The 23,469-nt window shown below is 36.9% G+C and overlaps 1 protein-coding gene across 1 annotated transcript; it reads left to right on the top strand.

The window, feature by feature from the left end:
* The first annotated feature begins 20,148 nt into the window (after positions 1-20,148).
* LOC138938970 (putative histone-lysine N-methyltransferase 1) lies at positions 20,149-22,261 on the top strand. The gene is made up of 3 exons (XM_070306397.1): positions 20,149-20,185; positions 20,467-20,951; positions 21,182-22,261. The coding sequence occupies exons 1-3, from the start codon at positions 20,149-20,151 to the stop codon at positions 22,259-22,261; spliced, it is 1,602 nt and encodes a 533-aa protein (XP_070162498.1).
* Positions 22,262-23,469: the final 1,208 nt, after the last annotated feature.

Raw genomic sequence — 23,469 nt, 5'->3', positions numbered from 1 at the left:
TTAAAGTTTTTCACTAAAGAGAAAATTTTGAAATAAAACTTATGAAGAAGTCACAGTCGGTTTTCATTGGAGAAAGAACAAATTTTGCGAAATAATTTCTAACTCACCAATAGCGGATTAGCCGGTTCTTCGGATCCTCTTTCCGATCATCGAAATCCAAAATATCTGTAGGAAAAAAAAATCCCGCGGGACACAATGTCCTCACCTCACAGGGAAGAGAAAAACCGATTTGCGCACTATGTACCAGTGTTCGACTGCAAAGAGATCAATGAGAATCTCTTCCACGTGGTCGCGTCGCGGCTCTTCGGTGACACAGATAACGAGATATTTACGTCACGTGGATATTTCGCGGTTACAATTTGACGCTTCTCTCGAAGACACGTGCGAGCACCGTGAAGTAGGAGTAGAAAACGAGAAAGACGAAGAGTAGGTAGACAAGAAGAAGAGAAGAGTATGTAAAGTGTGTGAGTCGCGATGGTAAAGTCGAAAGTCTGGAATCGAACCGCTGGTTTCCAAGGATGCTCGATTCAAACTGAGACCACGAAGAGGTCCCTCACGAGTCCCCGGCTCGGGTGTGGGTTTTCGGTTCGTTTTTCCCTTTTTTTTCCTCCCCAACATTCTCTTTCTTTTTCTCTCTCTCTCTCTCTCACGATCGGTTCTCTCTCTATCCCTCCCATCCTGCGCCTTATTCTCTCTCTGTCTTGCTATAAGGAATCGGTATCCTGGTCTCCGTTCACTTGCTCGCTCGTTTGCTCTCATCCTTCGTAGTTAAGCGTCTCTCTCACTCCTTCGTCAGGGCCGACGTTTGTGGGCCCCCCGGGCCCCCGGGAAGCGGTCGTAGCATCGCTAGGAGAGGGGACCCCTGCCTAACTTAACCCGGCCGAAACATCTCCCACCACGTGTTACTTTCAACCCCTACCTCTATCGTGAATCTCAACGAAGAAACGAAGGTGTTTGCCGCCTCTCGACCGGTGGTAGATACGTATGACAGGCCACGTGCTTTGTGCACGAAGATGCAATATTTAGAACTATAGATAACGTTCAATTACGATTAGTATAATCTTTGCCATGGTATAATTAAAAGCGTATCATCTAACGATAATTACGAGATTATTTTCTGTAGGTCAAATCGATAATGAAGATATAAAATGAGTACAAGGTGAACGAGTACAAGATTGGAGCATTTTAGTCGTAAATAGATTTCTGATCCACGACTGTCAAACTCAGAATATAATGATAGTCGCTATTAACACAAAGTCATTAAAAATATTCCAAGGTTCAGCGATAAATATGAAGATATTAATATGAATATTTTTCGCAAAATATTTAGAGTTTATTTCTTCATATATCCATATATATATATATATATATATATATATATATATATATATTTATTTATTTATTTCATCTTTGGATCAAAAATGGTTTGTGCGCGCATGTATATACGCAGCCGGTCTCGGCGGATGATGGGCACGGAAGGAATAAGAAAGCTGCGGAGACTCCCACAGGGCGACCCACACGTGTACACGCAGATACGCATTCACATATACATATGAACACATATGTTCTCCACAAAGGGACATCGGCTTCCCCCGTCCGTAAGACATAACACACACAAACGCATATACGTGCATCGCGCAAGCAAAAGAAGAATCATCCTAATATACCCCGAGAGGACATAAGCAGACCTGCCCCCTGCCTCGAATACGTTTCACTTGCGGTGCGTGTAATGCGCCCGCTGCTGGGCGCGTGCATTCACGATGCGTTCGCCGTGAGATCCGTGAGTCGGAGCGAAGATTTAAGGTAGCCCGAAAGATTTGCCGCGCGGGTTAAAATTAAATCGCCGCACGCGTAGGGAGAAACCGTGCCCGCCCTTTGTACGCAACATGGATTGGTGGATATTTTTACAGAAAATGTATGAGAATTGTTTAAATATTGTAAACCATGACATTTTTTACACGTGAAAAAAAATTTATGGATTTCCTCCTCCTCCCCCCCCCCTCCCCCCCCCCTCCCCCCCAAAAAAAATATATTTCTAAAATTGATGACGATTCGAAGATAAATCGTGAGATCTCTCTTCTTTCGGAAACAAATAATTTTGACGAGACTAAATAATATTTCGAACTTAGTACGTTTGCCAAAATATAAAGGACCTACCGCAGTATAAATCTGGTTAATTACGCGGGCGGGTGGCACGCTACGATTGGTCAATGATCGGCCACGATCACGGTGGTCCCAATTAGGTCACCAGGGATGGCGAAAAAGAGCTCGTATTACTGTCCTTTGGAACTTGTGATGAACCAGCTGACGATCAGTGACAATCTCAACCGGACAGCTAGATTTCTCGTCAGTTATACGAACGAGTTACGAATCGATTACGTCTCGCAAAGATCTCTCCCCGAGATCGCTTTTGAAAGAAAGATAATAGGCCGTTCGCAATTAATTTTACCGTTTGGATCGTACAAGCTAAGATATTGTATCGGAACCTATTATCTAAATCGTTTCTGTGGTATTTTTCTCTGATAAAAATCCGGTTCGATGACTCTCAGGCATGAATTCTGAAATTTTCAAACTCTTGATAATATCATTTGACACCGATTCAAAAATGCATTCGATTAATTTTATCATCCTAAATCTTGTCATCGATGCATCTTCGTAAATCATCGAAATTTACAGATATCGATGATTTGATAAGATGAGATATATCTATAGCAGTTTAAACGACGCAAAATTAGAAAAAATATTATTCGTATTAAAAAGAATTACATAATATATATCATGAATCTGTATATATAATCTTTATGTGTGATATTTAAGGCTTTTTTTTCAAAATCCTCATGTTTCAATTAAAGATCAATATTTAAAAAACGATGTATCTATACATATGTGTCGAATCGAGTGATGTGATAGCGTTGTACAATTCCAAGAATTTATAACATATATATATATGTATATTACAGCAAATATAATTAGATACAATCACACATACGTAAGTTTAAACAAATAGAATTTCAATAGTAATCAAGATACTTTGGTACAACGAGAAGGGATATCTCTTAATCGTGATTACAGAATGATTAAACATTGGCTAAAAGAGCACTTCGGACACTTTGGAATTTTCCTACACTTCAATATGGAATTATATTTTGATAATCAAAACAGCACTGATACCGCGTGAGCTTAAATCTAACGCACTATTGCCATTCATACGCGTGTTCAAATGTATGTTTATGCGCTCGTTTGTATCTTATTGCGAATATCGATTATCATTTATAATCATTAATTATTTTTTTTTTTAACTTTAACATTGCAAAAGCGTATGTTAAAAAAAATTTTCTCCATTTATCACGTGAAAAAATATTTCAAAATTTATTCCATTCGTTGAATTACAAACATCGATAATAATATATCTATAATTATGTATACACTTTATATCCATTTTATTTCGAAAAAGCAATCCGTGTATCTTTCATTGAGTAGACTATATATTTTAACGTGGGAGAAGAAGAAACACGTGGGCTGTGAGCTCTGCTGGATCTTTTAATTTTTCATTTAAATACGGATTCACATATATAAAATTGACGATATTATAATAAAATTAAAGGAAAAAGAAATCAGAGACCTGCTATCTACTTATATTTATATTTTTTAGATGCTCTTGAAATTGGTCTCTTTTTTTATGTTACAACGCGAAGTCTTTCCTGAAGCAATCTTAAAGAGTACGGCAATAAGTAATCGCGTCAGTATTATACGAAATTATATAGTACAGTTTGCAGATATATTTATATTTTTTATTCGTAATCAGTTCTTCTCGGGTGAAGCGTAAACCACCGAGGAAAGAACTTTGACGGAGCAAACTGTGTCCTGGCGTGGGACAGGATGAGGCTTACGGAGGCTGCGTTCTCTGCTGGGGGCGTCTCGATGCTATCCTTTTTTATCCCTCTCTCTTTCTTTGCTTCTCTCCGCATCTATATCTTCGTCAATCTTTTTTTGTTCACCTCATCTCTCTCTCTCTCTCTTTTTCCCTTCTCTTCTTTTCCTCTCTCTTTTCTCGTGGTTCTTTCTTCTCGTACGAGGTTTCTCATTCTACGTCCTTCTCTCCCCTCCTCCTTCGTCATCCACTTGAGCTAGGACTCATCGTGCCTCCAGGAAACGGCTGTCCCGCGTACACGCAGGCGTGCGCGTCGAGCGTACGCGTGTGCGTGCGTCTTTAATGCGTGCGGTGGGAGGTAAAGAGGGGCAACAGGTGGATGCGTGCATACGCGCCTCGAATAATACGGGCCTATGTATATGAATGCGTACATGTATCCGCGCGCTGTTTTTTTTTTTTTCTGTCAGAAGATAGGTAAAGACCGGCCACACTTTATCTTAATTATTGTTACTCACGCGGGTCCTCTAATCTGCGTGTCGTTAATTCGCCGCTAATGCAGGATCGTGCGGTCCGCGCGAATGCGGCGGGATTCTCAAGTATCGATATATATATCGATACTTATACGCCGCGCAAATAATACAAACGGAGAGAAAACATTCTCGGATGTTATTACAGAATCCACAGGGGATTCATCTTCTCCTCTCATTTCGCCGTTATATATATATATATTTTTTTTTTCTTCTTCTCTACGGACACTTTTCCTGCGATATGTATGCGTGAAGGATGTGAATATACGCGGTCGCAAACGGACCAGGCACTTATCCTTTCCGAGATTCTATTCAAGGAGGCTGATCCTGAATAGGGGGATCCCAAGGGCGCCTACGTAATCCCGCCCGCCATTGTGAGGACGCCAACCAGTTTTCTTCCCGAGGCTCTTTTTCACGCTCTTTCCACCGAGCTGGCACAAAACGGAGGAGGGCAAGAAAGAGGGGACAGACCCACGTGCAACGTGCGTACGCATCGAACGCATGTGCACTCAAATATGTGACTATTGTCGGATTGCTATCTCTCCCTCTCTTTTCCTTCCTCTCTATTTCCTCTCCATTTTCCTCCCGATTTACAATTTGTACCTTTCTCTCATCGGGGATGCACGAAATCACAGAGCTGTTTTTTTTTTTTTTTTTTAAGAAAAGTTTAATGCGAGTGAAAAATTACTCCGCTTTTAATGAATAAGTTAAGGAAAAAATATTTTGTTCTTATTTGTCAGCGATTCATTGTGGAATTTTATTCATTGTTCGCGACCCAACGTTTAACTCTAATTTGCCAATATTGTTATCGGCGAAAAGGCGATGATAACCTGAGATTTTGGAGTCACCGCTTCGCGATAATTCGACTGCTCTGATTTCTTAGTCAGCTACTTCATCCGCGATGACGTCGTGACATATCTTGCTTTTTTGGAGAAATTTTTGCAACATTCAGTATTACTATTAAAAGGTCGTAATTACTATTAAATTATTAATTTTACGTAACCATTATCCTCGGGTACATTTTAAGTAAATCACATTGCGAGGAATTAGATCGCATATTAAAAAGATACTGAAAAGGTTATTTATTTATTCGTTATATTTTATAATTAACGCACGTCGGAGATATCTTTTGCAAAATCGTCATTATTTCAAAATATTGTTAACGGTCCCGATTTTAATCAGAGAGAGAATAATCGAACGTCAAAACAACACTTTTGAAAATACCTGCGTGTACTTTGAAACTGCGGCTGGTTCGCAGTCGGCAATTATCAAAGGGTATCCCATAATCCTGGGCCCTTTACGAGTCACGCTGAAGACGGGAGCTATCGTAGATCGTATCTCGCGCGGATCCTTCTTTCTTTATCTCTCTCTTTCCTTCTTTCTCCATGTTTATTTCGGCAGCTCTTCTCCCGTTCATTCCTCATTCTCTTTCTAAATCCTCATTTCGTTCGATCGCGTTTATCTCGTTCGACATCACGGATTCGTCTCGTTCTTAGATCAAAGAATTCGAAAGAGTCCTTTCACCCATTATCGCGGGGACTTTGACGCTAGCAAGTTCGTATAACTCATCGTTCTGCCATCAAACGGAAATAACAGATCGAGAAAAAATTATCTATTTGTTACTTCTTCTAGATACCGATTTGACACGATAGATCGTAAACATCCTTTATCCGTCAAGAAAGTTTAAATAAACGAAACAGTTTTACTTATCGAAGCAAACGTATAAACGAATATAATTTAATGCGTTAATTTACTTATGTAATTTATCTTGTGACGTTTAAGAGATACAAAATATAAACATTTTTTTGTCATTGAAAATTATAAACAAAGATAATCTGCTATATGCAGATTCTATCTTGATGCTGTTATTGAAAAATCCGAGATTTTTGTATGCAGATACAATTTGCGAGCGCGAAATATTTAATTAATTTTGAAAAAATCTTAAGTCCAATGATTATTTGTGAATCATTCAATCGTTGAATGCGTTATCTTTTGACATTATTACTAAAGAAATTTTATATTCATTTTTGCGAGACGAAGTAGTTACAGACTATCATAGTCAGACCGTAAAATCTTGTAAATCGTATGTAATTATATATATGTAACATTCGCTAATAAATACTTAAATGGCGAATAATATGAAAACGAGAATGTTCGCGACGCGCACTCGAATAAATGGATGCGCAGATTCGAATGGAAGTTGAGCTGCGAACTTCAGTATTTCATTATCGCATCATTGCGTAGACTTAGACTTTGCATATAAATCAATGTGTAAATTAATTGGATAATTTTCAATCGCATAAAAGTCCTTTGCATATAAGCGAAACAATTCGCTCTACAATTTTTTATGTAAATTCCGCATACAAAATCTAATATTTTCTTTCTTCTTCTTAACCAAAATTACTTAAAAATTTTTGGTAATTTTTCAGTCCATTTATTTGAAAGAGATTTGTTACATTTACAAACGGATTCACGCATCGCTGATAGTACCATACTTAAATTCGAAATATAAGTTTTTGATTAGTGATAGTAACTTTATCATTGGATGTATTTAGTAAGCATAATCTATTCCTAAAAATGCTAGCTATGTATCTCTTGATATGATTAATCAGACGAACTTGATAAATGTTCGCGAAATAGTCAGATGAATTGTAGCCTCGCGAATATTTATTGCGGTAATATCTTTGACATTTCATTTTTATAAACATAGGTAGCAAATTGCTTTATCGTTTTAATTTAGATTCTCCTGAGCGATATTTATGCTATCATTTGTCAGAAATTGTCGCCTCTGTCTGGTTGTTGTTATTATTGTTATTTTCGATATACAAACGATTTACGGTGAGCAAAATGCAACGTCAGATCTGTTATTATTGTCGATCGATCGGCCGAGATACGAGATAAAACAGACTCTCGATTTGCCGATGCATATTGCTTATTTTGTCTTTCGAAAGAAAGACTGCATGATTCAGTGATTATGCTGATTGGATTCTTAAGAGACTCGAAATTTTTGCCCCCCGGTGGAATATTCCGTCATTAACAGCATGCAAATTGCTTATCCCTGATAAGCCTGCTATTATAAGTCTTTTATCGCAGCTATCGTTAAGTTAGTTGTTATACTTGCATGACATTGATCTTATAATCGTCGGGATAAAATCAAGAGTGAGAATCGCTGTGTGATTGTCATACCATTTACCTATGATTAAAATAATAATCATCAATTTACAATTATTTTATGAATATTAATTTTATTCTTAGAGCACTTGCAATTAGTTGTCGATTAAAATTTTTTAAGCAAACGCAAACTCTCTTGCTTTTCCCGCTTTCCCACTATATCGTTACCGTTGTGAGGTCACTGGGGAATTCAACAAATTTAACGGTTGAAAACGGGCATGACAAGTGCGTGAGCTGCGCCTGGGAAGGGCGTCTCGCGAGGTTTCTTTTCGTTCATATACATCGCAAGGTGTCCAGCATCGATGATGATGGTGGTGGTGGTGGCGGTGGTGGTGGCGGCGGCGGTTTCTTCGCGGCCATCGAATTAATAGACCATCTGCTCTTCCCTGCCTTCTTTAAGGAAGTCAATGTTTAGGAAGTCCATGGGAAGCGGCGACAACGGAAAGACCCATAAAGCGAGAACCAGGAGAGGACATGGGAACGGACCCTCGCAAGGAAGTCGAACGGTCCTACAGTGCACGTCCCCCTTCACCTTCTGTCCGCAAAGTGAACGCGGGGGCGTGAGTGTGAGCACGTCCTTGTCGTCGATGTACTCGAACGATTGCGCGATTAAGGATTGCATAACACTAATAATAAACATTACGCGTTACGCATATCTTGGAACAATGCATACAAATCTTTTTGTGAGAAATAAAATAACTTATAATTTAACTTATAATTTATAAATTACTGATAATATAGCTCGCGGATTAATTTAAATTTGACGTTAAATGCTTATCAATATCGATATATAATATTTAGGGTGTCTGTCTTCTTTATAAATTTCTTTTTCTTCTGCGAGATATATGATCTAATTTGTAAGATTTGGCAGAAAAGAAACGTGCATATGTTTCATATGTGTACACAACTGTGACGTTTGTATTTTCTGATCTTACGGCTTTTTCATTCTTGGTACCCTCCACAGCGTACTTGATATGAGAAAGAATGTTGTCGATATATACACGCGATAATGGACAGACGGGAATATTTTTTGTTGGAGCAAGAAATTAATCATAGAATTTCTGCGACACGCATCAACGTCGAATGACATCGAAAATTTTTCTCTTCGATCAAACATCGGATAACAATTATTGAAAAAAGATTAATCAGTCACGTCTCGTATATGAGACATATACCATATAGCACAATCTATTCTGATTTATTCAAGTGGTACGTTACAGATTCATGAAATATTTGCGGAATGTTTTGCGTGTCTCGTGATCCATGTTTAAATCCGAGAATGATAAAATTAATGTTGATTTTTATTACTGATTTATGACTGTGTATTTCCTGTTACAGTACATATTACAAAATGCACAAAATATTTATCAAGAAAATTCATTTGCCATAATCGCTTATCAAGACATCGCATTTCCGATAAATAGAAATCTATCAAGAAAGTCATGTTCCCCATTCCAGCTTTCTTTTCTCGAGATTATAAGAGAAAAGGAAGAGACTTATTTTTATTATAAAAATTGACCTATATAAATTGACTTATCTTAAATAATATGAAGACGATAAGATATCGATATATATAGTTGTTCGTCTGGTTATCGTTAAAGACTCCAAGTGTTTTCGGTCATACTAGAGTTGATAATTTCAAGATTAAGTCTATTGAGAAAAATAATGAACATGCGCACGAAGGAATTCATATCGTGTTGAACGGAAGGCGTCATCATTTTTTTTTTTTTTTTTTTTTTTTCTTAATCTATCAGTCGCGCAGCGATGGCGAGACCATGTTGCCGGCAGAACAAGATTAATAAATCCGAAGGGCTGCCGCTCGCCTGGTAACAATAACGAAACACCTTTTATGCACGCGTGGATTCCACCTTTTCCTCCTCCACGGCCGCCATCACAACCGCCATCTCCTCTCGTCTCGCTTCATCCATGTGAGCTTCTTCACATTCACCTGCTGCTATTCGAAGATCAGCTGCCCTAACCGCCACCTTGGCAGCACCTTGCCCGCCTCACTGTCCTCGTTCAACTCCGCCGCCGCAGACAAACTCTTCCCTCGAATCTTCTTATTCTTCCTCTGCCATATCTTCCAATTCTCCATCCATCTCTTCCTTCTCTTCGCATCTCTTCGTCTCTTTATCGGGCGCGCGAGGCCGTCTTCCTTCATCTCTTCTCATTTGCTTCCTTCTACTCCTCGTCTTCGCGGCCTTTATCTTACCAGCGCTTCGGCTTCTTCTTCGTGGCTGTCTCCCCGGGGCAATCGCATGCTCGCGCACACATGCGCCCAGGATTTTTTCAAAAAAATCCAGCTGCGCCGATCTTTTATGGGGGTCCGTTCGCTCGCTATTCCCGGAGTGCCGAGTGCGCGTTGCCGCAGCTTGCGTACTTGTGACACGCATATTCCATTTCCGAGAGGCAAAGCGAGGCGAGTGTAGTGTCGGTGGCTGGCCTTGCTTGTAATTAATCGCGTATAGAGTATACTTTAGGTATATAACGAGTGGTTTTATTATATTATATTTACGTAGCGTAATCAGTCGTTCGATTACCGTCAATTTATCATCCGTCTCTCCGCAACAGGTGGTTATATTCCACCGGCATTATACGCACCCACTGAATTTCCCATTCATCTATGCTTTTTATGTTTGTTTTTTTTTTTTTCGATGATATCGGGTCCGAATTGTATTACGCAACGATAACGTCGACGCGCCACGAACGATAAAGTGTTTTGACAGAATTTATTCGTTATGTGCAGCAGGTGAAGCGAGAACCGATCCTCGAGTCTCGAAATTTCGTGCGAGGGGATTATTCATCGACTCTACAAGCGATCGACACGCGTATGCGCGCGTGTAAATGTGCGTGTTTCGTGTAATTTAGATAATACGCGGGAATACTTTCTTCATGCTGCAACTTACTTTGTAACATGCGCGTTCATCGCCGATAAGAAGAATTGCATCTGACTCGCCTTATATAACTGTTATTAATTCCGTACAAAATAAAGGGGAGGAGGCTCTTTAAAATTATTCAATAAATGTTCGTGAATGCCGTTAGCTGCGGCAATTTTATTAAATCAGAATTAATCTGATTCGATTCTGATAAAATCAGCTTATTAGAGCAGCGTAAGCATGTTATCTATATAAAACAAAAATTTTTTTTAAATAATTTTTTTTTTTAATTAATAAAAGCAATAATTATATGTATAAAAATCTCTCTTTTTTAATAGCATATTATTTAAGCATCCTTTATTTACTTTGGAAATGCAAGAGCGAAATGCGACATACCATATACGTCACTTGATGACCAAACGATATATTATACATAATTAATGCGCTTTTTATGATAAAAAAAAATTATGTACAAAATATATATATTTTTGCATGATAAAAAATCGTAATATATGAAAATATAAATTCTGCGATAATGTAAGAATGATAAATCAGCTGGGACAACGCGCACGATTTTTTTGAAAATCGATTCGAGATGTTTAATGTCATGCATCTTTAAAATGCGCTTATCCTTATTCACGGCATTTAAAGTCACCGTTCGTGGAATGCATGTAAGAAATCCAGTTTGGCATTCCTTGGTCGCTTCGATGGACACGCCAAGTCAAGCAGAACGAATCCCGACGTGGCGTCATGTCGCTTAATGAAATTCAAACAGGGGTCTTGCGGAGCGTATCGGTTACGTTTCCACCCCCAACGTCTTGCTCGGCAACGTCTCGGAAAAAGGGTTGGCGCCCCATTTCTTTCCCACGCGTCAGTGAGAATCTCGATTACGGGCGCGGACCACAAGCGGGATTGGTTTAGGACCAAGAGAGCCCTCGTGAATTTATGAGACCAGAAGCCCGACGAAAAATAGAAATAATGCAAGCAAAAGTATCGTATATCGAACTTTTATATACGAAATTTGCAATATCTATCGGAATCTTTAACGATATTAGTATTTCGATAGATGGTCCAATTTTTTACATTTTGTTCGCACAATTTATATTATCATTTTTATCCTTACGTAGAGCTTGCGCCTTTACAGTGAAACAGGTCTCGATTGAACATTCAGAGGGCAAGATAAATCGATAACCATTAGAATGATTAGGCAAACGGACGCATTTGGCATAACCATTACCGAACGATCTTTTCTTTCCGAACCGGCGCGATGCGAAAAGGCCTCACTTCTATTCTCCTCCGCGTAAAAGAAGAAGAAGAAGAAGAAGAAGAAGAAGAGAAAGAGTAGTCCACCACACACTGTGGGAGATCGCGTACGCAGGGTGCAGGGCCGGCCGTGAGAGGAAGCCTGCGCTCGACGAGCGAGAAGGACGAGGAGAATCACCTGCGGTGCACCTGCTGTGCAGGGGGCTCCTCCGGTCCCGTATTAAAAGTGTATCAGGCCCGCTCCCCTTTTCCTCCCGTTCTCTACGTCCTCTCATCCACGTTGCTCCACCGCGACCTCCTCCGCATATACGTGTGTACTCCTCCACACGCCACGCGGAATACCTGATGGCCCTTTGCACGATAATTGCCCTTCAACCGTCTCTCGTCTTTTGCCTCTGATGGAAACGATTCGGCCGCGCGTGCGCTTGTTCTTGCAAATTATCAGCCGTTAGCGATCATCCCGAAAGACATTTATTTTTAAGCATGAAATATACGTAATTATATATATAATTCTATAGAAGAGTAAACATGTAATTATTGCAAAAATATCTACATCGTGTAATAATTCTCTCTCGAGAATCTTCTTTATATGAAAAAAATCTTGAATATAAAAATATCTAGATATATGTGCGTCAAAAGTATGATCACTTCTCGATTCGATTTTCATCCGTAACTTTATTCCCTTAGAACTCTAGCACAATTTTTTTTTCCCTTCTGCCTTATTGCTTCCTGTTACTACTCGTCTCTTCTAAGGAGATCGCATCAATTTGCTTTTTCCTTCTAACGGTCTCGAAGACGTTCCCGCGCGATCGCACTCGCGACGAACAGCAGGAGTAGCGACCAACGGCCAACAGGTGTATAGCAGGTGCATACCCCGAACGCCTTGAGGAGCTCGCTGCGGATAACTAAAAAGTTTCACGTCTACCTGAAGGTCCCATGCGAGAAGCCGACTTTCAACCGTCATTTTCGACGGAGCGCCACCACCCTCCGGCGTTCCCACCCCACGAAGGTGCACTTACGAAACAACGACGACGCATGCACGGACTTTCCTCGATCTCCCGATATTCAACGGAAAAAATTAATGATATGCTATAAACTTCGATAATCGATTATTGTATAAGTTATATAACTTTAGCGTTAATAAACTGTCTCTCTAAATATAAAGCTTGACATAAGAATCGTAACGTTATATTAAAACAAACCGTCTATATCACGAGAGACATGCGATATAATGAATATTACGAAGAATACGGCGTAGAAGGGAAAAACAGTTAACAAACCCGTACGATGATGAACGAAGGAGATGGAGACAGTAATGAAAATACAGATAGGCATCAATAAGAGAAAAAAATAGAAAGAACGCACATAGGAAGAAGAAGGAGTAGTTGAAAGAGATCACGAGTAGAAGAGTGTTACAATGCAACGGAATGATCCAACAGAAACAAGAGAAGCAAAGTAAAAGAAGAAAAAGGTCGAAGCGAATAAGAGGCGGAACAAGAACATAAAGGGCGGAACAAGAGGAAGATGAAGAAAAAGACAATGAAGTGGAAGAAGAAGAAGAGAATAGAAACGAAGCGGGGTGAGAAGAACGAGCGGGAACAATACGAACGTACGGAGAGGAAGCACCTGCGTCTTATTATCGATCATCTATCGATCGTTCCCTCTATACTCGGTGCCTACCCTTTGGAATCACTATTCGGCAGTATATGTTCTCGACCGTTAAAAACCCACCCTGTCGTGGTGGAACCGTCAGGTGCTTCTTCCTGGACGGCAAGTGCAGGCGGCACAAGTGCCTTTTCGATTTAATGACACGTTGTCCCACACGAGCACATATACACTCACATATGCGCGAGCACCTTTTACCTTGAGGTCCTTCCGAGTTTCCGTTGGCCATCGTGCCACCAGGCCATACGTGGCACTTCTAAGTCCCTTAAAGAAAGAACGAGTTCCCTGTTGTGAAATTTTCGACTTTTTACACGCGAAATTATACATCGTCCAATAAGTCTCGATCTTTTATTATACGACCTGTTCGGTAAACGGGACAGTATCGATAAAAGTTACGAAATAAAAAATTATCGCTTTCGTCCTGGCACGTGTCGAGAGGAAAGAACAGAGGATAGAGACAGTTTCATTTCGAAACAAAGTTGAATTTGAATATTTTTTTTACTTATCGAATTTCAATTGAGTTAATGATCGCACCTGTACGTACTTCTCTCTTTCTCTTTCTTCGTCGGAACATCGTCGACTTTCTGGCAGCTGTAGCGTACATAAGGGACCAACGTGTATCTCTCCTACTGGTACTGGTACATACACGTATGTGTATACGTACAGGTGCGGAATGTACGATCATACGAGAGACACCCGCTCCATCTTCTCTTCCTCTTTTTCTGCAAGCTTCTCGCTTTTGTCGCGGTTTTTTACACGTCTCTTAGCGACACGAGCCGCAGATTCTATAATTATTCCGATTGCTACCTATATTAGATTGCGAGTCGCATCAATAGAACTTCGTAATTTCCTATCAAAATTATAATTCGGCGATGCTAAAGAGGCAGTTTTTTGCTCGACGTCGCATCACACATCGCTAACGAATTCGTCCGCTATGATTAGACGATTATTAGAGGCGAACGCGAGGACCCTTTAAATCGCCCGGTGACCCACAATGTAGGCTAACTTAACACATTCAGCCATCTGCCCCGTATCGGGCATATGCTATAAGGATAACATCGAAAATGATCCGAAACAAGTACGAGAGAGGGAGAGAGAGAGAGAGAGAGAGAGAAAGGGAAAAAGAGAACAAGGAAGAGAGAGCAAAACGGATCCTCTAAACTCCCGGTACTCGCTACCAGGCTGTCGGCAGTCACCTGTTGATTTTCCTCAAAATCAAAATAATATCACGATCGCCATATTTCCTCAATGTTCCCCCTCTCTCTCTCTCTCTCTCTCTCTCTCAATTGTCTTTTTCCGAGGAAACATAAATATCGCGGCGGCGGAAACCGCAATCGCGAGATAGAGTCTTCGTCATTATCATACTGACGGAAAGATGTTTCCTGTTTTTTTTTTCCTCCCGTAGATGTTTCGGTTTCTTTCGCAATATTTTTATAACGCGTAGAATATTGAACAATAATCTTTTTGGGAGTTATTACGAGGGAATCGTGATGAAGTTATTTATATTTTATCGCGTAATATGTAATAATTAATATTAAATATATGTTTGTATAAGAAAAAACTAATATAAATAATCGTGGGCTATAGTTTTCGTTAAAACATCAATTCTGTAAAATATATACTTTTCATTTTCCCGTTCTCTCTTAATTCTCGCATCCCTTCGTGCTCGTAAAAATAAGGATTGTTTCGGAGCTAACGCTATCTTTTTCTTCCCGTAGTAATTTTATTCATAATATTTCATCTCTCCTGTTGCGTGGAAATACTGATTTCCGCATCAATCTCGCTTTTGAATTCCATTGTAAATACCAGCGGAATGCCCGTGTGACGGGACGCAACGTGGTGGTGCAAGGGCGGGGAGAGGGGAGAGAGGGAGGAAGGTGTAGCTCGGCAGGACACTCTCAGGCAGGTCCTGATTTATGAACAAAATCTCGAGTAAACGCTCGTTTCTGCGCTCTGCTGGGCGTGAAATGGCTTTGGGTGAGTTCTCGCTGTAACTGAGGAAGGGAAAGGGGAATGTCCGCGACAGACAAGCCGACTATGCGCGCAGTTCCGGTCCCCGTGGACCGGAAGTACCGGCTCATACCGCTCGATGACGTTCATAATTTCACCTGAAAATTGTCTGACAATTTTGCCGACATCTTTGTCTAATATATTAAAATATTAATAGCAAAATTATATTTTATTCTTCTATTAAAAAGCAATTTTGAGCAAAATTAAAAATTAAAAGATAACGTACGAGATATTCTTCCTTATTTGTCTCTCTTTTAAATTAATCGCGATTATTAGCAATTAAAATATTGCACGCGGCTAATCGATATATTAATATTCTCGTAAACTTATGTAAGAGTTACTGTAAGGTGTTAGGTGTAATATAATTATTGTAAAATTTATTTATTGCGGTATTAAAAGTAGTATATTGATCAAATAATTTGCCTCTAATCAATGATATAATCGCGAAAACACAATTATATATTTATCTGTGTTAAACAATGTAATTCTTGTGACCAGTTTAAAGGATCGATTGCGTATCGTTCGAACTTTGGCTTCGGCAATGGAACCGGAAGCCCGTTCCCGCGCCACAATCGACATTCATATTCTCTCAGGGTCATAGGCGCGGCCGATGACTCCGAAAACATCGAAATTAAAGGTTCACGCCGACTTTCCGACTTGGAAACAAAAATCCGAAATTACGGTCGTGTGTGTTATTCCGAGAACAGGTGAACCTCTAATGGTTTCCTGTCATTTCACTTTCGATTAGATAACACATTCTTTATACGAATAGAGGAGAACTAGTAAAATCGATGTATAATTTTGTTTTCGGATTCTAAAGTTGAAAATTTAAAATACACTAATTTACACCTGCGGATATTTACTAGAGACTGTTTCTTATCATCATTATATTGCACTTTTGATAATATTATTATTTTAAACTTTATTAAATTTTTTTTTTTTTTTTTTTTTTTTCAAATTAAAATAGATATTGAGATTTAACAAATGGATTTTTAAAACCGATATTCAAGAATACTATAGAAAATCACAAAAACACAGTATAAATTTTATAATAAAAATTACTTTCAAACTTCAAAGAATCTGAATACCAATAGATATTAATTAGCGTATAAATGAACAACGAATGTACAAACTATTTTGATAAGTAAACTAAATAAATTCATATTAGCTTCGTTAAATATATACCATTTAATCGCAATGAAAATGGGATATGTCGATTTAGAAGATCCATCTGCCGGTTTTGAGACTCTTCTCCATACAATATCGCGCTTGGAAACAGACATTTGTATTGCGCTTATTAGTTATTTAATAATTATTGCGAGATAAACGTGCTATTTTACTTTTGAGGAAAAAGTATGAATTCGTCATTTTATCCGCGTTCCCCCTTCCTTTCTCCAAACGGTTGTTTTCAACATTGTATTCGTCTACGCTTACGTAAAGATAGCAGCGAACCATTTACCGAGGCGAGAGGTCGAAGATCGTCTTATAAATTAAGCTTTTATTGCAGTCGCCGCCGCAGACGAAAAGTCTTTTATTCATTCGATAAGGGTTCCCCTTCTGCCTTCGATTTAACGAAAAGGGGCGGGGAAGGGGAAGAGGAAGAGAACGAGATGACTTAAGGCAGAAAGAAGATCGAGGGGTTTCAGCGAAAGAAAGAAAGAATGTTATCTTCTTCCCCATGATTTTTTCTAATTAACCTCGCCGCAGGCATCGCTTGATTTTTCTTGCACGCGAAAAGATTAGCTCGTTGCTCCCGAAGGAGCAAGCTAGCGAGTCCGCTCCTCGAGATAGCGCTCGTATTCTTTTTTCCCCTTATCTAACGGGATCGCCATCTCATCGATTATTTATCGATGTATAATTTGTTGAATCGTGTTATGGTTTATAAAAAAATATCTATATGTTTCGTATAATATTTTTTATTTTTTCATCTCCTCTTCCTCCCCTAAAGTTTCCCCCTAAAATGTCCAGATGCATCGTATTGCAGTTTTGTAGGATAAGAAGATAGTATTATTGAATCTCGTTTTCGAACGAAAGTTACATCCCTGATCTAAGCGTTCCCTCGTCTCGATCGGAGTTGCACGTCGTATGCCATGTTTACAATCTGGATTTATCATTCTCGTCGATATCGGACATAGACAAGTCGTCGGGTCAATTTCTCTCGGCCGAAGGGATGAGAGACGGAGTATGGTAACGGCGACACGAGCACAAACAGCTGTGCGTACGAAAATTAATAAGAGAGAGAAGAGAGAGAAAGAGAGAGAGAGAGAGAGAGAGAGAGAGAGAGAGAGAAGAGCGTATTTCTCATACGGCTTATTTACAGCATGCACCCAATAATACGGCACCGGTAATTGATGGACAATAGGCGGACATACTGACGAAAGAAAAAGATGCGACGCGTTATAAATAACACGCGATAAGGCGTATAAAAGACTCTCTTATATATACAAAGACGCATATATGACGGAAATGCATTGGCGTTATCTAATTCTTTTGTTCCTTCGATGTGTTTATTTTCAATACAATTACAATGGAATATTAATTGTTTCCGAGAATGTGCGTTTGACAAACAAACTCTCGTCGCGCACAGATAGAAAAATATTATAGTAAGACGATTTGATATCGCTGCGAAAAAAAAAAAAAATTACATCGATCGCAGACTATTATTATGACAAAATTGGCTGAATCGCGACGTTTGCTATAAATATATTAAATTTTATTATACAGATTTTTGTATACGCGGCGTTTGGAAGAAAAACGTACCACTTAGCGCGTTATTTAATTTCTCGTGTTTCGATATAGGGGTAAATTCGACTTTATTGATGCTGTTATATTTGAATGTCATTGCCACATTATATGTTACAGCTCGTAATCGCGTCGCTCTTCCTTCCGCGATCATCTTCTTTCGATTAGCGGCCGCGTCAGGTGTGTCGGCCCGACCCGATGCGGTTTCTAGTCGTATCGGGATTTAATGACCGGTATAATTGACGTTACGGTGTACGGCACGGGTGTCTAAGTGGTCGGAACGACGGAGTAGGGTGAGTTTTATCGCGGCAGGAAAGAGGCGAGGGTGATTTTTCGCCAGGAATTTCTCCCGCGGTTCAAAGGTTCGGGCTTGATAACACTCAATTGACATCTATAGTTAAGGAGATAATGTGCCTCGTTTATTTATATATGAAATGGGCGCGTATCTTGGCGCTCATCTATACTTTCGCATGATATCGTACTTTCATTCGCGCTTCAAAGGAAGAAAAACCCACACGATGCCACTCGGTACAAACATGATTGATACATAGTTGTATTTTGGTATATAATACGATTGTTAATAGTGTTTAAAGGGGAACTACATCACTGTGCTGCGATTTAATTTATCATCCGTTTTAAAAATAAAAAATACAGACAATAGAGTTCTCTGTTTTAAATAATTTATGTAGCATCTGTGGGAATGTGTGCGTAGGTAGCCTAATATGTATGTGATGTCATTTTTTATTACGTTAGATGTTTTTTACTTTGTTTGTCAACGTATATATATGAAAAATTTTATCTAAACAATTTATAAATGTGTTAAAAGAAGTTTATATTTCATTATTTTTTCATTATATACATTTTTTTAAAAATGTACTTAATTATAAAACTTATGATTTAAGAATTTGAGATTCATGCAAATATATAGATTGCGAGTCTAAAGATCTCTTTAAATAATCTATAATTCGAGACAGAATTCTCTCTCTTTTTCTCTATTCCTAAAAAAATTTTTCTACAACATCTTCTACATAAAAATATTTATGCCAAGTATATAAACAAATATTTTAATTTACATATGATACAAATATAAGTTTAAAAAGTAAAAAAATTTTAAACACTGTTAAAAAATTAATTATACAAAAAACGGATGAGTTCCATGCGACTTGTCAAGTATACATTAAAAAATATGACGTATAAAATTATAGAATTTTGTGTCTTGAATTTTGTCGCAAATTATAAATTATCTAAAGAGGCCTAAATTATCTAGAGGAATATATTCGAATTACAATGGATTGTCACTTATCGATGACTGGTAAATTACTCTTGAGCTTAATCATTTAGGCGAGTGTGAGTAACTTTAATGCAATACAATTCTCATATAATAAGTGGAAATACGAAAAACTTTTCTATCTATCTATAAATAAAATCTGATATTGTGAAAATATATACTATGAAACAGTAAATTTACATATAAATATTGATATCTTGCTTATAAAAATTTGATACTCCCGAAATATAATTACAGAGCACCGACATGAACGATCGTCGATGATCAAGTTTACAATATTACAGTAGATAGATAATATGACAGATTTGTGAGAAGAAAAATAGAAACATGTAAAAAAAAACCTTGTCAATATAATTTAGATTGTATTATTTCTGAATATCTGTTTTTGAACGTCACCTTTCTCGAAAGTCAAATATATAAATACGTGTTATATTATCGAATTTTGATTTTAACATTCGTTGTATAGATATTGTGAGGAGACATTAATTTGTCGTATTGTAATTTTAATTTTATATATACAATTAGAAATTAGAAAGTTTTATTTGTATTGTGAAAATTTGTTTCTTTTTTGGAATAAATAATTTTTAAATTTCAAATGAAAGCATTGCAAGAGTTTACTTATTTTAGACATATACAAAATTTAATTCAAGCCTAGTAGAAAATAGATATGTAATATCACTTTTTTTATATTTTTATTAAATGGCAAAAGCGAAAGAAATCATATATTCGTTGGACATGGAGAATAATAATAATAATAATTCTATCAGTGCAGGTATTCTTTCTTTTATTGTTATATAAAATATGATTCTAAAATAATTTTTATGTTTATCTATAATATTTATAATTAAATATGTGAGATAAGGTATTTATTTCTCAATCATAAATTTATAATCAAATATTGAATTCAATTTTTATGTAAAATTTTTGTTGTATTAACATCATGGAATTTTACGACGAGAATCTCATAATTTCAATAAAAAGTCTTATGCATTATATGTAGCATTGATCGTCATGCGAATGAAAAATTTCATCAGAATATTTTTGGTCATTTAGATTTGTCTAAGCGAGAGGAAAAAGATAAATTGTTGGACGAGATCCTTTTATTAGAAGCGCATGTCTCTCTATTAGAAACAATGATTGTAACACCCAAATTCGGTCAATTAGAATTTGACAAATTGCCATTGATATACGACAATGAAGCCGCAAGATTTCATATAACGGACGTGCAAACGGAATTATGCTATGAACTTTACCGATTCGTGGGATTGCGATGTCGAGAATTCGACCGAAATTCGAGACTCGTTTTCGAAATCAATAACACCGTCACAAAAAACGATCCATACGCAATAGAGATACTGATAGACGAAAACGGTCGTGGAAAATTAGGAAAGTGGGTGTTGCCTATGTCCACCAATGTGCAAGAAATATTATCGCAATATCCTATCGATAATTTAAATAACGTAAAGCACTTTTTGAAGAGCTGCAAGCATCACGTTGATAGTTATCTTTGCCGCTTAAAACAATTTGAAGAATTGCAGGTAAATAAAAAAAAAATTGTTAACATTAATCGATATTGATGGAAATCAATTATTCTATTTGTTAAATATACTCATCGTTTTATATTTTTTAAATTTAATTATATTTTTAAAAATTTATACATATGTTTTTAAATATTATATTTATTATGATGATTATATCGGAATAGAAATGTTTCATATATATCTTAATTACTGAGAAGTTAATTAAACAATTTTTTTAATTTTTAAAGGATTTACTCTCAGGGATCAAAAATATTCGCGTAACTCGCACTTTGGGTATTACTTTAATTGAATTCGTAATATCAGAAATAAAAGATATAGACTCTGACAAATTTTATAATGTTATACTATATCTGTACTATGAGTCTGCCGCAGCAAGACCTTACAAATTATCCTCGGATACGGATGATAACGAAAAACCATCGCCAATTTTAATTAAAAAATTGAACAAGTATTTTAAACCTTTCTTGATGGAAAATTTGAGCTTGGCATTCCTGCAGATTAGCGAATCGCAAACTAAATTTGTATGGCCAAAAATTATAGCAAACGATAACGAAGATATCGCGAGAGTCTTCGAAAAATCAGATGATGGAAATATAGGATTTTTAGCGGAGTTTTTACATCGAGGCGATAAGAAGAGACAAAAGAAAAGCAAAAATAAAGTACAAAATAAAAAAATTACTTTCCGTGAAAATGAAACGAAAACTAGCGTTGAAAAAGAGAAATCTAAAGATATTAATGTCACAGCGAGAGATGATTTTTCGAGAACAGAAGAAAGAATTAAATCGCGCAAACGCAAACAGTCGACGAAGACAATAGCAAAGCCAAACGGTCCAAAAAAATCACAGGCAGATTTAAAAAAACTCAGAAACGGAATGTCAAGCACAGAAAAAAATAGTGATCGAAATATTGCGGATATTTCTAATGTCGCAAATGGAGTAAGATTCAATGTACGACAGAAAAAATCTAATAATGAAATATGCGAAGCAAATATTGAGCATGTACAAATGGAAGATAATTATAATCGTAAGAAAGATTTCTTGCAAAAATCGATTGATGAAAGTAAAGAAAATCATAAAAAATTGCCAAATGAATCAAACAATACAAATAGTGAGCATTCGATGAATTCACAGAAAGTAAAAAAGAAGAGAAGAACGATCACACGTATTGATCAAACTGAGAAGAAGAATATTTCAAAACTGAAAAATAATAAACGAGCCAAAATAAGTAGTAGCACTCCTAATTCGAAAAGATTGCCCAACAAATCCTATGTCTTTCATGAGATGTCATCAATAACACAGGAAAAATGAAGTGTTATTAAAAATTATAATAAAATTAAGAAATTTTTAATGTTGTACATGATTTATTATATTAAAGGATATTTTTAGCTTACTTTATATCAATAAAAGGCTGTCATGGCTGAGCCGCGCATTCCACAGTTCAAAATTTATTTGTTTTTGATAAAACTAGAGATAATATCTAAGTAATTTTATAAATATGTGTGTGTGTGTGTGAAAAAATTAATTAACGCTCTTAGTAATTGAAAACTTCTTCGAATTTGCAAGAACAAAATTAAAACTATAATATATAATGAAAATGGAAAATGGGAAAAAAACGGAAAATATAATAATTATAATAGAATAGATTATTGCGTTCTGGAATTCACAATCTTTCGTATATTGTAGTAATTGTATAAAGATGTATTCTAGTATTGGAAGGAATAGATTTTTTAAGGATAGCATCCCAAGATATAAAAAAAAACTTTTAACTTTGTTTAACCAATATTGCAAGAAATGTCTCGATTTTTTTGTATGACATTCTGCCAAAACCTGACAGTATACACCTATTAACAGGCGATCATATGAACGTGAAAGAATTAATTAAGACTGCTAATGATTAAAACTCTTTAAAAAATAAAAGATTACGGACAAAGCTATAGGAAAATTATAGTAAGATAGATTTCTGTTTCTCAGAAATCAATTTTTTCTATCACGTATCAAGATATTTCTAAGTTCCGAGGGGGATACGAAAATATTTTGGAGCTCCTTCTTCTCTATTCTTTCGATTACTGTCTTTTTTTCTTCCATTTTATTCAAAAAATTAATATAATAAATATATAATAATTACAGTATCTCTCTTAGTCTGACTCCTCGAGATTGCGATATATATATATATATATATAATATCAAATAATTTCTCGATACTAATCGTGATCGCGCTTAGAAAAAGAGATCGCTGGAGCGTCTCGCACGATTACTTTCTTGCTCAAATATTGTTGGGTGAATGATAACAGAATCGTGATATGTAAATATATTTTTAAGATAATCGCAATTCCGATTTTTCATTTAGAGTTCTGGGTAGCATTGCACGAGATATAAAAGAAACTCTTAATATTCTTATGCTCCAATATTGCAGGAGATATCGCGATTTTTTAATCATTTTTATCTACTATTATTTATAAAAATTAAATGGCGCATTTTATAATATTTTATATATTTTACTATATTTTATATTAACT

Source organism: Polyergus mexicanus, unplaced genomic scaffold (assembly GCF_030449975.1).
Source record: "Polyergus mexicanus isolate NDT 795.1 unplaced genomic scaffold, iyPolMexi1.0 SCAF_1, whole genome shotgun sequence".
Taxonomy (NCBI): Eukaryota; Metazoa; Arthropoda; class Insecta; order Hymenoptera; family Formicidae; genus Polyergus; species Polyergus mexicanus.
Note: the sequence above shows the minus strand (reverse complement) of the source record. Positions and strands in the feature narration are given on the sequence as shown.

Excerpts from the sequence above, each read along its gene's own strand:
- LOC138938970 (XM_070306397.1), top strand. The coding sequence starts at position 20,149 with ATGGAGAATAATAATAATAATAATTCTATCAGTGCAG. Across the intron at positions 20,186-20,466 it reads TAATAATTCTATCAGTGCAG|ATTTGTCTAAGCGAGAGGAA; the intron begins GTATTCTTTCTT and ends TTGGTCATTTAG. Across the intron at positions 20,952-21,181 it reads AACAATTTGAAGAATTGCAG|GATTTACTCTCAGGGATCAA; the intron begins GTAAATAAAAAA and ends TAATTTTTAAAG.